The sequence below is a fragment of the Spea bombifrons genome, chromosome 6, assembly GCF_027358695.1.
Source record: "Spea bombifrons isolate aSpeBom1 chromosome 6, aSpeBom1.2.pri, whole genome shotgun sequence".
Classification (NCBI taxonomy): domain Eukaryota; kingdom Metazoa; phylum Chordata; class Amphibia; order Anura; family Pelobatidae; genus Spea; species Spea bombifrons.
Window position 1 is genome coordinate 41,846,282 of NC_071092.1, and position 12,309 is coordinate 41,858,590.

Consider the following 12,309-nt stretch of genomic DNA (forward strand, 5'->3'; position numbering starts at 1 on the left):
TCAAGCGAAACAGTCTCGGTAAAGAAACCTCTTAAAAATTCCATCTCCTCTGCCCAATTCCTTCCGAAACGCATCTAATCAGATTGTGCATGTAAAGTAAAAAGTCTGAGTGATGAAATGACTGCCTAATTTTCCATATATAAAAAAAGAGAAAGACATTCAAAATTACTTATGTTAATGTAATGTTTTTATAATAAAAAAAATAAGGGTAACCTGTTTGGAGATGACCAGCTTTTACAGATGGGATTCTGATTCCTGCAATAGTATACCTCCCATGATCCAAAATCCCCGTCTCTATTTCCTTCTCAGATGCCGATTTTGTTCTAGGAACTCAAAATGTTTTCTGTGTATGAGTGCTTTAGTGTTCTAGAGCTATAAAATCCCAATGTACGTAAAATAGTATATACATTAAATGAAACTGTTACTTTTTAGCCACATTGTAATAATTCGAAAATCTCTATCAATTTAAGAATGCAGATATTCTGAGACAGTAAACTAAACTAAAAAGACACGAAACTAAAAAGTGATGTTTCATTTGCCCAAATAAGTCAGTTTACCCAAAATGGAATTTGGGTAGAAAACAAAGCACATGGACACAGATATATTTAATACATCTTTTAGCACACTTCATCATTTCCCAGAGCAGATATAGATGGGAAATGTAGTCTTTGCTGTGTTCGGAAAGCGAGCACTGAAGTGGAAAATCCAGAAGGACGCCTTAGTGGTCTCTCCAGAGCCGTCTTTAGATGAAGAAGTAAAAGTATGAATGGCTTCACTACTTTTTCTTGTTCTGTCTGTGGACAGTCTCTACCTCCTTCATGAAGCGCAGGCAGAGTTCATCCTGATGGGGTAAAGCCACACACTGAACAGACAGAGGGAGTCCTACAGCTCCTTCTACAGCCTGCGGGGATACAGAACGGAGATGTAACCGCCATGTTGACATGGAATCACACCGGGAACATTCATAACTCCCAACTGTCCCGTTTTAAAAGGAACTATCCCCCTTTTTCAGTGTTGGTCTGCTCTTCTACCTCAAATCACATCTTTACCATCAGAAGTGTCCAGCTTGTAAAGCCATAAGGGTTGTAGCTTCAGGAGGAGTATCAGGAGGAGGCCTGGTTTGCGTTATACTCACCATTTATTAAGCTTATTGTACAGCATTGCAAAATATGATGGAATTATGTAAATCAATACAAAAATTATAACTATGATCAAAACTGATCTTTCATGTAAAGCAAATATTACCCGAAAAGGAATTTGACACATACACGATCACAGAAATTAGGAAGGATCTTCTATTGTGTCTCCGTGCCAAGCATACCTTCTTAAAGAGTTTGTCCCAAGGATCATTATAGTATCCTTCATAACCCTTCAGTTCCTCTTCATCTTTCTCGGAGACAGAAGACACGGTTACAGCGCCAGCTGGGAACTGTAAGACGTTGAACAGCATTGTGTAGGAAATAGTGACTAAAGTAGACAAAAAAATGTTGTTTAGTTTTTGCCCTGATTGATTATTATTATTATTATTATTATTATTTATTGTTTTATGTAGCGCCATCCAATTCCGTAGCGCTGTACAATGATTGATAATCCAAAGTGATGGTTGCATTTGTTTATCCCAGTCCTCAGGCCATCCTAGCAGGGGTGGATTTTTAGTAATAAAAATATGTTCTCTTACCAACACGCGTGCGAGTCAAGACACATGTTGGAACAAAGTTTTTTGGCATTGACATCTTGCTTGCATTTTTTGTTCAGCTGCCAAAATTAACCATATATACAGCATATTCAAGGGGATGCAAGATGAATCGTGAACTGCCACGCATACTTACACATGTAATATATATATATATATCATTTTAAAACCCCCAGTTTAATTCCTGTTACTCTCATAGGACTTTGGCTCACGACACCATTATAAATCATCACTTTAAGTTTACATTCCCATAGCCCCACATATACACATGGTTGTTTTTTGATTAGCCTCTACTGTCACTGTATTCAGACATGCCATATAGTGAATATCATTAAGAAAGCAGGTTAGCTAACTTAGTAGACTGGATATGTTATAAATCTATGCAGCATAAGGACGGTTTACTTTGCTGAGAGGGTGGCAGATAAATGGAACAGCTTCCCATTAGAAGTGGTAGAGGCTAATACAGCGAGGGAACTTAAACATGCATGGGATAGACATAAAACCATCCAGAATTTAAGACATGGCCAAGGACCGATTAAGGTGTGAGTTTTTAATATCTAGGGAAAAATAGGCAGACTAGACGGGCCGAATGGTTCTTATCAACTGTCCATGAGTCTTTGTTATTAAAGAATAAATACCTAAGAGTTTTCCAGCATAGCCTATGTTATAAGCCGGCCCCAACATCGGACACAGTAACACATCTAAATTCATCTTTCTCCACTCCGCAATGAATTCTCTCTGGTATTCCTGAAATGATAGACATGTTAGTCTCACAATAATTTAAAAACAAATCAGGAGATATTCAATTGGGACATGTTAAAAAATGTTCATACGTCCTATGACCAGGTATATTATTCCCAGGTGTAACCCCTTCAAAGACACCTTTGTGCTGTATTTCTAATCAACAAAAGTTAGAAATCACTATAGAGTCGCATTCATCTATACAATGTCATGGATGATGCCGGACTATAGAACCAAATATAATAAGTATACCAACCCAATGACATGAAATAGACTGTTCTGGAGAAAAAGTGCTGTTGGCGTCAAGCGGAACATGGGGCAATGTTTTCTTACAGGTTCTAGTGCTGGGTGGGAAGTACTTGATCATTCAATTTTTTTTTTACAGAATATTGTATAATGTGAAGAATGTATATTTATTATATTATGTCTCTTTTTGTTAGTAACATTTCTGTGAATGTAGCAATAGTCGAGCGCATTGCACCTGCACTGCCGTGTGATGCTTCCAGTGCTCCTTCACCGAGCTGAACAATTAAAGAGAGGAAGTTAGTGGGACGGTAACAACAATGAAAGAAAATACAGAAATAAACCAAGATCTGATATAGCGATATAATATTTGTATAATATAATAATAATAAAATAATAATAATAATAGTAATACTTTTTCTGTCTTGAAAGGACACACATTCAGTAACTGCTCATATTCTGGACTCCCAAGTACAAGTATGTATCCAGGGTCCGAGTATTAATTTGGGACCAGAGGTACTAGCTGGGATTCAGGCACATTAAAAAAAAAATCTTCTCCATACTACTAGTGGTTCTAGAGTAAAGAGGTCTCACCTCGCACCTCGTGAAGAATTCAGGAACCGAGCCATTCTTGGATACTAGAGAAAAAAATACATCAATTGTTACCTGGCTTGTCTCCGTTGAGACCCTAAAAAAATCCAAAGTGTGCTTCTTTGCCGTTAAATCGGCATGCATTTAAGAGTTACTTTTTCTATTTCCAATAAAGTGTTATTTTTTACGTGGTGCCAGACTAAATAATGTTTACCAGAGGCCTCAGAACAAAGGAGAGAATCTTCTTCCAGACTGAAGAAGTGTTGACATTCATCTTTAAGTCTTTAAGGTTTGGGTCACTGATGTTATTTTTGCTGTATGGGGGGGAAAAAACAAACTAGAAACAGTCATAGAGTTGATTAAAAAAAAATCACTACCCTCTTTATCACACAGGGCGGGGATGGTTGGAGAGCCGCGAGACACTTTGTCCGTCACATGCGTTTTAATGCAAATTCTAGTTAAGGGGTCCCTTTAAATGTTCTCCTAGTACTTCTAGATGCTTTTCTCAACAGTTGCGCTGTCTAGGGCAGTAAACGGTCCCATTAAATACCAGACATTGACAAGAAGTTGTACGTTTCTATTAATACGTATTTATAATAATATATATGAGTTCTACTTACAGTTTCTCTTGTAATGTTTTTCCCCCGTCACCTAACACGGCTTTGTAAAAGAGTTCAAGTTTTGCATACTCTATCCGGGGAGGCGTGAATGGAACCAGCTGAAAAGTAATGGAATAATCAAATAAATCTGGTTTGAAAGGCTTAAACAAGACCCTTAAATTGAAGATATGTATAAATGTATAAAACAGACACACTGATAAAAACTGAATTTTCTGCCATTTTAACCCCATGTAAAAAAAAATTTGAATAGTGTATTGAATGTGTATCCTGATCACTGGGTCCCAGCACTGTGCACCTACTACAAAAATGGTATTTTTTGGTGCAGATGTTGTATTTTGGCTAGTATTCTTTGCTTTTGGTACTCTTACCGTGTGACCTGCTTTTTCAAGGAGTTTTTTGGTCTCCAGCAACGCTTTTCTCATTCCAGGGTTTGGCATTGTAAAGCCATCACTTTCATAATATCCCACACGAAGAGGTTTGGAAGTTGAATATACCTGCAAATGAGGTTTATAGAGATTAGTCGACGCTAATGCAAATACTATAATACTATAATAAGAGAGGCAATATGCTTCCAAATGTAGGAAGAAGTATGAACAACATGTTAAAAGGCTGCTGATAGGGTCTTAATGTGGTATGGGTCCAAGTATCTCATTACCTCATCATTGAAAGGAATAGGTGGCACATTTGGGTCAAGCTTGAACATCTCATCACACAGCAGGGCCTTCATACAGAGGACCAGGCTATCCACGTCTCTTGCCATTGGTCCAACGCATAGTTGCACTGAAAAAAGTGAACATAAATTTTTGCTAAGAGAATAAACACCTAATAGCATTAAGGTTTGAAGCACCAACCCCTTGAACATACACAATATGCATATCCATGGACTCTTAGACAGTTCCCATAGAGGAGCAACCCTTAGGTACACTCCTAGGCTGTCTAGTGGGAAGGCTGGTATTGTGAGCAGCAAGCAAAGTGTGTTCCTTTTTAAATGATGCCCTTAACTAGACACCAGTTCTTGGGATTACACTTTAAATGTTTGATGCTTCACACGACCGTTTATGAGAAAATTCAGCATAAAAATTAAAACAATTTTAAAAATAGTGTTGTTTTATGTGTCAACAACCGGTTTCCACAAATTCAATGTTCGTGGTATATGCATTGTGGACATTGCATTTTTTTAGGTCTACTATCTTGGCCAATACTACAAACATGTTGAGAACCTGACCTTTAAATGTGTGTAGTGTTGTAAAAATGTCACAACTGGCATTTATCCAATTAACCACAAGTTACTTAAATTCACCTGATAGTAGTCCATCAATGCAGGGACGCACTCCATGAATGCTATAACAAAAATGAAAACAGCTGTTTTATTTAAAAAAAAAAAGTGCCAACAACAGATAATCAAAGAAGTGGCTTATTACATATCAACACTTCAGTCTCAACAGAGACATTTATCAAGAACATGTTGATAAATGTCTCTGTTGAGACTGAAACATTATTTGGAGAAATCCCTATGAGCGCTTATGTATATAACTATTACAGACATATTTGAGAGTATAACATTTGTGAGTTTCAGGTGAGGATATGCAAGTTCACAAACTCACCACTCCACTAGACCCAAATAAAATACTTAAAGCTGCTATGTAGTTTGTAGTTGAATAGTTTAATACACGTTGGAGTCCATCTTGGAATGTTTTACGACAACTAGAATAAATATAATATAAAATGGTATATAAAACATGCATAAATCAAAAAGTGAGCGAGGCTTTAAATATAATCACATAAACCTTTGTTTACCTCAGTCTGTTTGGAGTTGGTTTGAATCCTGATATTCCACAGAAGCTGGCAGGAAGACGAATACTTCCTCCAAGGTCTGTTCCAAAACCTAAAACTGAGCCTCCTCCACCAATAAGTGCTCCCTCTCCACCAGAAGAGCCAGATGCTCCTTTGGATTGATTGTGTGGATTACGAGTTAACCCATATATTGGGTTGCTGGTCTCACAGCTGTGGAAGAAGATGTTGATTTAATATATAAGCACGGTCTGCCGGTTTGCAATCCCTCTATAGGATAATATTCACCATATCAAAGACTGTGGGACATTAGTTTTTGCAAACACAACAGCTCCTTGCTTCTTCAGGACTTTAACAATGACGCTGTCCTCTGTCTCAAGCTCATCAAGATACTGAACGAGGCCACACGTGGAAGGATGTCCCTAAAGTCCCCAAAACAAAGCAGGCTGTTAGTACGCCGTTTCTTTCATGTTTCACTAAAAAAAACCCAATTCTTTCCATTAGAAAACTTCAATAAATATTGAGGTTTATTTAAGTTTTATAACGGTTGAAGAACCAGTGGCTAGTTGGATGTTGCAATATAATTTGTCATAATTCCAATTATTCTATTTTGAATGATAAATATATATATATATATATATATATATATATATCTAAGCCAAAATTTACACAATTTGGATAAACAAAATAATTTTCTTTATTAGCTGTTGAATAATGGTGAGGAAGACATCCATAAAGAAATAAATTGTTTCCAATTTTAACATATCTGTCCCAAAAAAAACACCTCTGTTAGTGGGAAAAGAAACATTTTGTCCCATGGTACAATCCCAAACAGTCACACCGGGAAATTAAATTTGCAACTAATGAACTTGTGCTTCCAATTTCATAACACATGTGGAAGCAGATGACCAGCATTGACCTTAAATAATAATACTAATAATAATAATAATAATAATAATAACAATAATAATAATATGTGGAGCCACAAAAGGGTAAATTACTTTCAACAAACTCTATAGGGGAAGCACCAGCTTTGCATTACGTTACTGATCCTGTAACTAAAACATAATAAGCCCTGTGCAAAGATCAGAATTAAATAACACTAAACTGTGAATTCCCTGTGTAATAAATGAATTATTGGATAGACCCTGTGATAATGTCTACACATTTAAATGTTCTTATTGGCAATAGACTGTGCAGCTGTGCACAACCTCAAGCAGCTGTTGCTAAGGCAAGCAAGATGCTGGTATGTATTAACATAACTTTCCCTCTATAGAAGCCATTAGTAGGACCGCATCTAGAATATGTTCTGCCGTTTTGTGCACCAGAACAAAAAGCAGGACATACTGGAAATAGAATGGGTTCAAAGAATCATCACAGGATGATTAAAGGAATGGAATATTTCAGCTATGAATAAAGGCTGTCAAATTGGGATTGTTTTCTCTGGAGAAAAGATCTGTGTGGGGGGGTATATTCAAGGTCAATACCGTTATCTCTTTGGAGATCTCTTTTTAAATCATTCTTTCCAGACAACACGTGGGTATTTGAAGAAAGGAGCTTTTGTCTTAAACACAGACAAGGTTTATTTACTGTTCGGGCGGTTAAATTGTGGATTATTCAAAATAATCAAAACACTTTTGGATGTTTTTCTAGATATGAAATGCATACAGGGTTATCACCAGTAAATGTAGAAAAGGGAATGTTGATCCCTTTGAAGTGAAGAAGGATTTTTTGCCTTTGACATTAGTATCTCAGTTGGGAGAGGGTTGCCATCTTCTCGATCAACTTGTGGAATAATGCCCCTGGGGGCCAGCATGGCCAGAGTGGGCCCTGACTGGGTTCCTGAGTAGGGCCAGGCTTTGGTGCCAGTTTGGGGTGGGGTTTAGGGGGTAGTTATTTAAGGGGTTGTGACACGAGGCTTAGGGACATTTTGTAGTCACCTTACCCTGTGTTTGTCCTGCCATCCCTCCCTGTTTATTGTGTTATGTTGGGGTATTTCTGCTGTCCCAGCCGGGTGGGTAGCGCACCGGGTATCTAGGGGGTGTGAATGCTCTGGGGGAGAGCATTTGATGGAAGATTCCCGATAGGTGGTGCTGGGAGCCTCAGGTTTGGGCATCTTGGTTTGTCTGTCCCTGTATGGTGGTTCCTAGTTTGCCTGGTAGGCTTTATGGCTTTGTTAATTATTTATATTTATTGATGTTATTTATTATATTTATGTGTTCAGTTTGATAGTCTTTGCCCTGTTAACGCAACAATGTGTCGGGCATAAAGTTGCATGGCAATGACTCGGTTAATAAATAAAATTGGCTGTGGCCTTTTCAACCCAAGTTTCTTGTGTCTGTTGTTATTGGGTTAAGGTAACTTGGGTGGGGGTCCTGGCCTGAAGATTAAGGATACTTCAGTCATGGTTGAACATGATGGACTTTATGTCTTTTTTCCATCCTATTAATTATGTAATATGACAGACTTTCCTCTCAAACCTTGGCCTTGCCGATCACCAAACAAATGATGGATTATCATAAGGGAATTTAAACATGCATGGGATAGGCAAATGGCTCCTAAATTTGAAGATGAGACCAAGAACTTTTTACATAGAAAGAAAACAGGCACCCGAGATAGGCAGAATGGTTCTTATCTGCTGCCAAATTCTATGTTTCAAAGGAATTATATGGAAAATTCTGTTTATGTCAGACTCTCGCCTTTCCTGAAATTCAGAAATGTTAAGCAATATATTTAATCTTGTTATTCTCAATCATACCTTGTAACCAATGTGCTCCTTTATGGAGACCGGGATACCGTACAAAACACCTTTATTTTCTTGCTTTTTATGTTCCCGGAGCTGAGCTTCACAATCAGATATAAAGACCGTCACACAATTTAGCTCCTCGTTCACTTCTAGAGCCTGTGAAGGGTGAAGCAGTTCATTCAAATGGTATTTTGGATACATGTCTAGACAAAGCACTTCTTTATGATTTTAAAATATGTGTTTGCTGTCCTTAACAGTTGTATACCGTAACATAAACATAGTTGTTTGGTATGTGAAATATTCGGTAATTCTAACGAGTTTAGTAAGAATTTAAGTGCAACCCAAGAGAGATAATCTCTGAATAACAAATAATTAATCCAGCATCCCTGTGTCCTTCTTCCGGTACCAGATGTGGCATCATTGTGGCATCACACGACCATGCCACATGTGCCAAGATCCAGAGTTTTAGGTCTGTACAGTAACTCTAGAAGATGTTTCAAGGCTCCAATAATATGATCTATTTTAGCTAGTGATCCTAGAAGCACAACTCCCAATCCTAATGGCTTAACTAAACATGCATTTAAGTACCTACTAGCATTTTTGGATGTACTCGATGAGCTTCACAGGCTAAAAAGCTCTACTCTAGAATACAATGTAATCCAGAGCTCTGCCAAGAAGGATAGCTAGCATGAAAAAATACAACCAGCCCTGGGGAGGGCTGGCAAAACAGACAGTTTTAGGATTGCCTCCAGGCTACTCTGCCTCAAAGTTTTGGGGTTAGTAGAAGCGTCATGAAACACTTATCTATTGGGTAGGCAAATGCAAATAAGTTGAACAATAACCACCCTTTGCCTCTATATCCACTTTATACATGCATCCCTTGAAAGTAATTGCCCGCTGTACAGGACAGCCTTTAGACAAAACTCAGGTAAGAGGTACAGTAGCCAGATCACCACTCATGGACAGCTGTTTCACCCTTAATAGGACTCATCAGCATGAAGTTGTGATACCAGATTATCACTTGAAGCTTGGGATAATTAAGAAATACCATTACATAAGTTATGGTGGATAAAGGTGATAGAAAACCCTTCCACTTAAAATTAAGGGGGTAGCAGAAGTATTATTAAACACTCATCTACAGACACCAGACAAGCCAGAAGGCTTGTTTCTCCATCAGAAATCTCATGGTGCTGCCACAACCACAAGGGATTCTGGGTAGCCGCATGCAAATAATCAGCAGGCAATTACTTTCAAAGGATCCATGTATAAAGTGGATATAGTGGCAAAAGGTGATTATTGTTGACCTTATTTGCATGCGCCTACCCAGAATCCCTTGTGGTTGTGGCAGCGCCATGAGATTTCTGAGGGAAAAACAAGCATTCTGGCTTGTCTGGTGCCTGTAGATGAGTGTCTAATAATACTTCTATTACCCCCTTCATTTTAAGTAGAAGGGCTTTTCCATCACCTTTACTCACCATAACTTATGCTAAAGTTTTTGGGCCACTGTCACAAGCTACTTTTTCTTTTAAATACATTGGACATTTAGATATCTAGAACGGACGTCTACATCCTTGATCAGGTCCTTCCTTTGTTAATTTTGCATGTATGTATTAGAATAACTAGTTATTGTGTATATAGCAGGTATTCTGTTTTTCAGCCACTATATTACATGGCCATATGGTTGGACTTGCAAGTCCTCCCCTGGACCAGCCACAAAAAAACTATACATTAAAGTTTGCTAAGAAAGAAGGAAGAAAGCATGTAATTTCCCTATATTCTGTTGTTATTTACCTCATTGAAAACTGAAAATGCCTACAACCGAAAATATTAACTGAAGAACAAAAAATTAAACAGAACAGATAGGTTATGTGTTTGCCGCACCTTTTCAGCATAGGAGTACAGGGCGCCTTCTGGAGAAATGGATCCATCTTTGATTTTTTCACAAAGTTCTGGCAATGATAAACTTAGGATCTGTCTGCGATCTACTTCTGGATTCTGAAATATAAAACATATACATTCTAGAGATTGGACATAGTTAGAGGCAACAAACCAGCGGGAGACCAAGCTGTCATTCATAAATGCTTTTAAGTAATTCTTCTAGTGCAGCATATATATATATATATATATACATACATACATACATAAGGACCGGTTGGGTTCACTACAGTTTTTAGAAGTATTTTGTACCTTGGGTATCTTTACAGATTTGCACTGCAAACAGACCACTTGCTGTAGATATACTGCTGATATACTTGCTGTAGGGAATATTACATTGTTTTGTTTGTTTTTGGTGGTTAAGCAGGTAGAGCTAGTTTTGATTCTTATGCTAACAATCTATGCACTAACGTCTATATTTCTAGAGTTACAGGCACAGGCGTGCAGGTTTTCATCAGCACCCCCTTGTAACTAACACACACAGACACAGACATACTATCACACAAACACGCACTCACTCTCACACTAAACACCAAAAACTCTAACACCATATGCCAACACACACAACTCTACCCTGTACTGAGCCTAACTTCAGACCAGCTCACACTCTCTGTTCGAGTTGTCCCCACTGAGCTCCTTCATTACATGTGTGCCTAAGTGTACCCAATGCACCCACCTTAGCGTGCCACTGGCAGGAATGTAGGTTACCAGAGACCTAAACTCGAATGTAAGTATCTTAATTTCTGTTTTCAACAGTAAAATGTTTCCGTTTGGATTTTTTTTTTTAAATCACAGAATTTGTTTCAGCGTCCAAACAGCATTTCAGAACAGCAGTAGCGGTCATTAATGCCACATCTCCAAGCCACGTGGAAACATTCATCGGTCATACTAGAATTGAATTTGAGCTATGGTTAATATCAGTCTTAATGAAAGGTCCAAATGTATGGTTGTTCCATATTTGGCATAAAAGGTTTAAACAGGAAAACAAGTCCTTATATAAGAAGCAGGGAAAGAATGTCAATAAAGTGTCTATTTCTTAATTAAGATGTTTTGCTTGCTAGTTTTGCTCTGAAACAATTTGAATGGAATAGAAAGACAGATGGAACACACCGTTGTTCACACTGAAACGGAATAAATACCTATTATGAACACCTGAAAATATTGATGACTATATACTGTTTAGCTGCACTGCCTGCCGTGGAGCTGAATCAACTCTCCGTTAACTGTACACTTCTGCACTTGTTTAATGCAAATGATGTGCAAGAGTTTACTTATATGTGAATATGAAATATGGTCAAACTTCATGAAACAGGATGAAAACATTATCAATAAATTGTTGGTGTTCTATGGGGGATTGATTCAATGTATAGCCACGTTGTGTTACTTTATGTCCAATGTGTTCAGCAGAGATTGTTTTTCCAGGGCTTTTGTAAGATTAACAGTATGTGTTATGTGGCAAGGCATCACCAAATGTGGTTGAATGTCCAGACAGACAAGTCCAAAAAATAGATAAAGGGTATTCAAAATTCTGGAACTTAAACCGTTACTACTGACTGTATAAAATAGGTTTGTCCAAGGAGCCGCCATAAAGCGGCTTTTAATTAAGCAATTTTCAACCACAAATGATTTTAATACTTTTTTGCTTACGCTGTACCTGTTTGATGAATTTCTCGACTGCTTCTCTCATTATCCTCACACTCTGATTCCTTCTCCTTCTCTCCTGTTGTATCTTGCTGAGCAAATGTCTCTTCTTTTTCCAATCAAGTCCATAAACCGATGCAGCCAAAAGGCATGCTGAGATAGCAACGATCTTCCATTCACACTGATAGTCCGACAGGATCTGGTGCATTTTCTCACCAAACATATTAGAATCTTCTTCTGAGCAGCTACTTAGTTACTTACTTACTACTATGATTAGTTGTAAAAGTCTGTTCAGCTTACAGAACTAT

At 37.9% G+C, this 12,309-nt stretch overlaps 1 protein-coding gene across 1 annotated transcript; it reads right to left on the bottom strand.

Annotated features, from left to right (window-relative positions):
- Positions 1-517: 517 nt before the first annotated feature.
- Positions 518-12,309, bottom strand: LOC128500132 (vitamin D3 hydroxylase-associated protein-like). Its single transcript, XM_053469167.1, has 15 exons — positions 12,015-12,309; positions 10,307-10,420; positions 8,438-8,581; positions 5,968-6,101; positions 5,686-5,892; positions 5,189-5,229; positions 4,544-4,668; positions 4,257-4,382; positions 3,889-3,986; positions 3,483-3,582; positions 3,272-3,315; positions 2,916-2,955; positions 2,332-2,440; positions 1,322-1,467; positions 518-901 (listed from the first exon to the last, which is right to left on the bottom strand). Exons 1-15 carry the CDS (start codon positions 12,222-12,224, stop codon positions 776-778), a joined length of 1,764 nt encoding a protein of 587 aa, XP_053325142.1. The 5' UTR covers positions 12,225-12,309; the 3' UTR covers positions 518-775.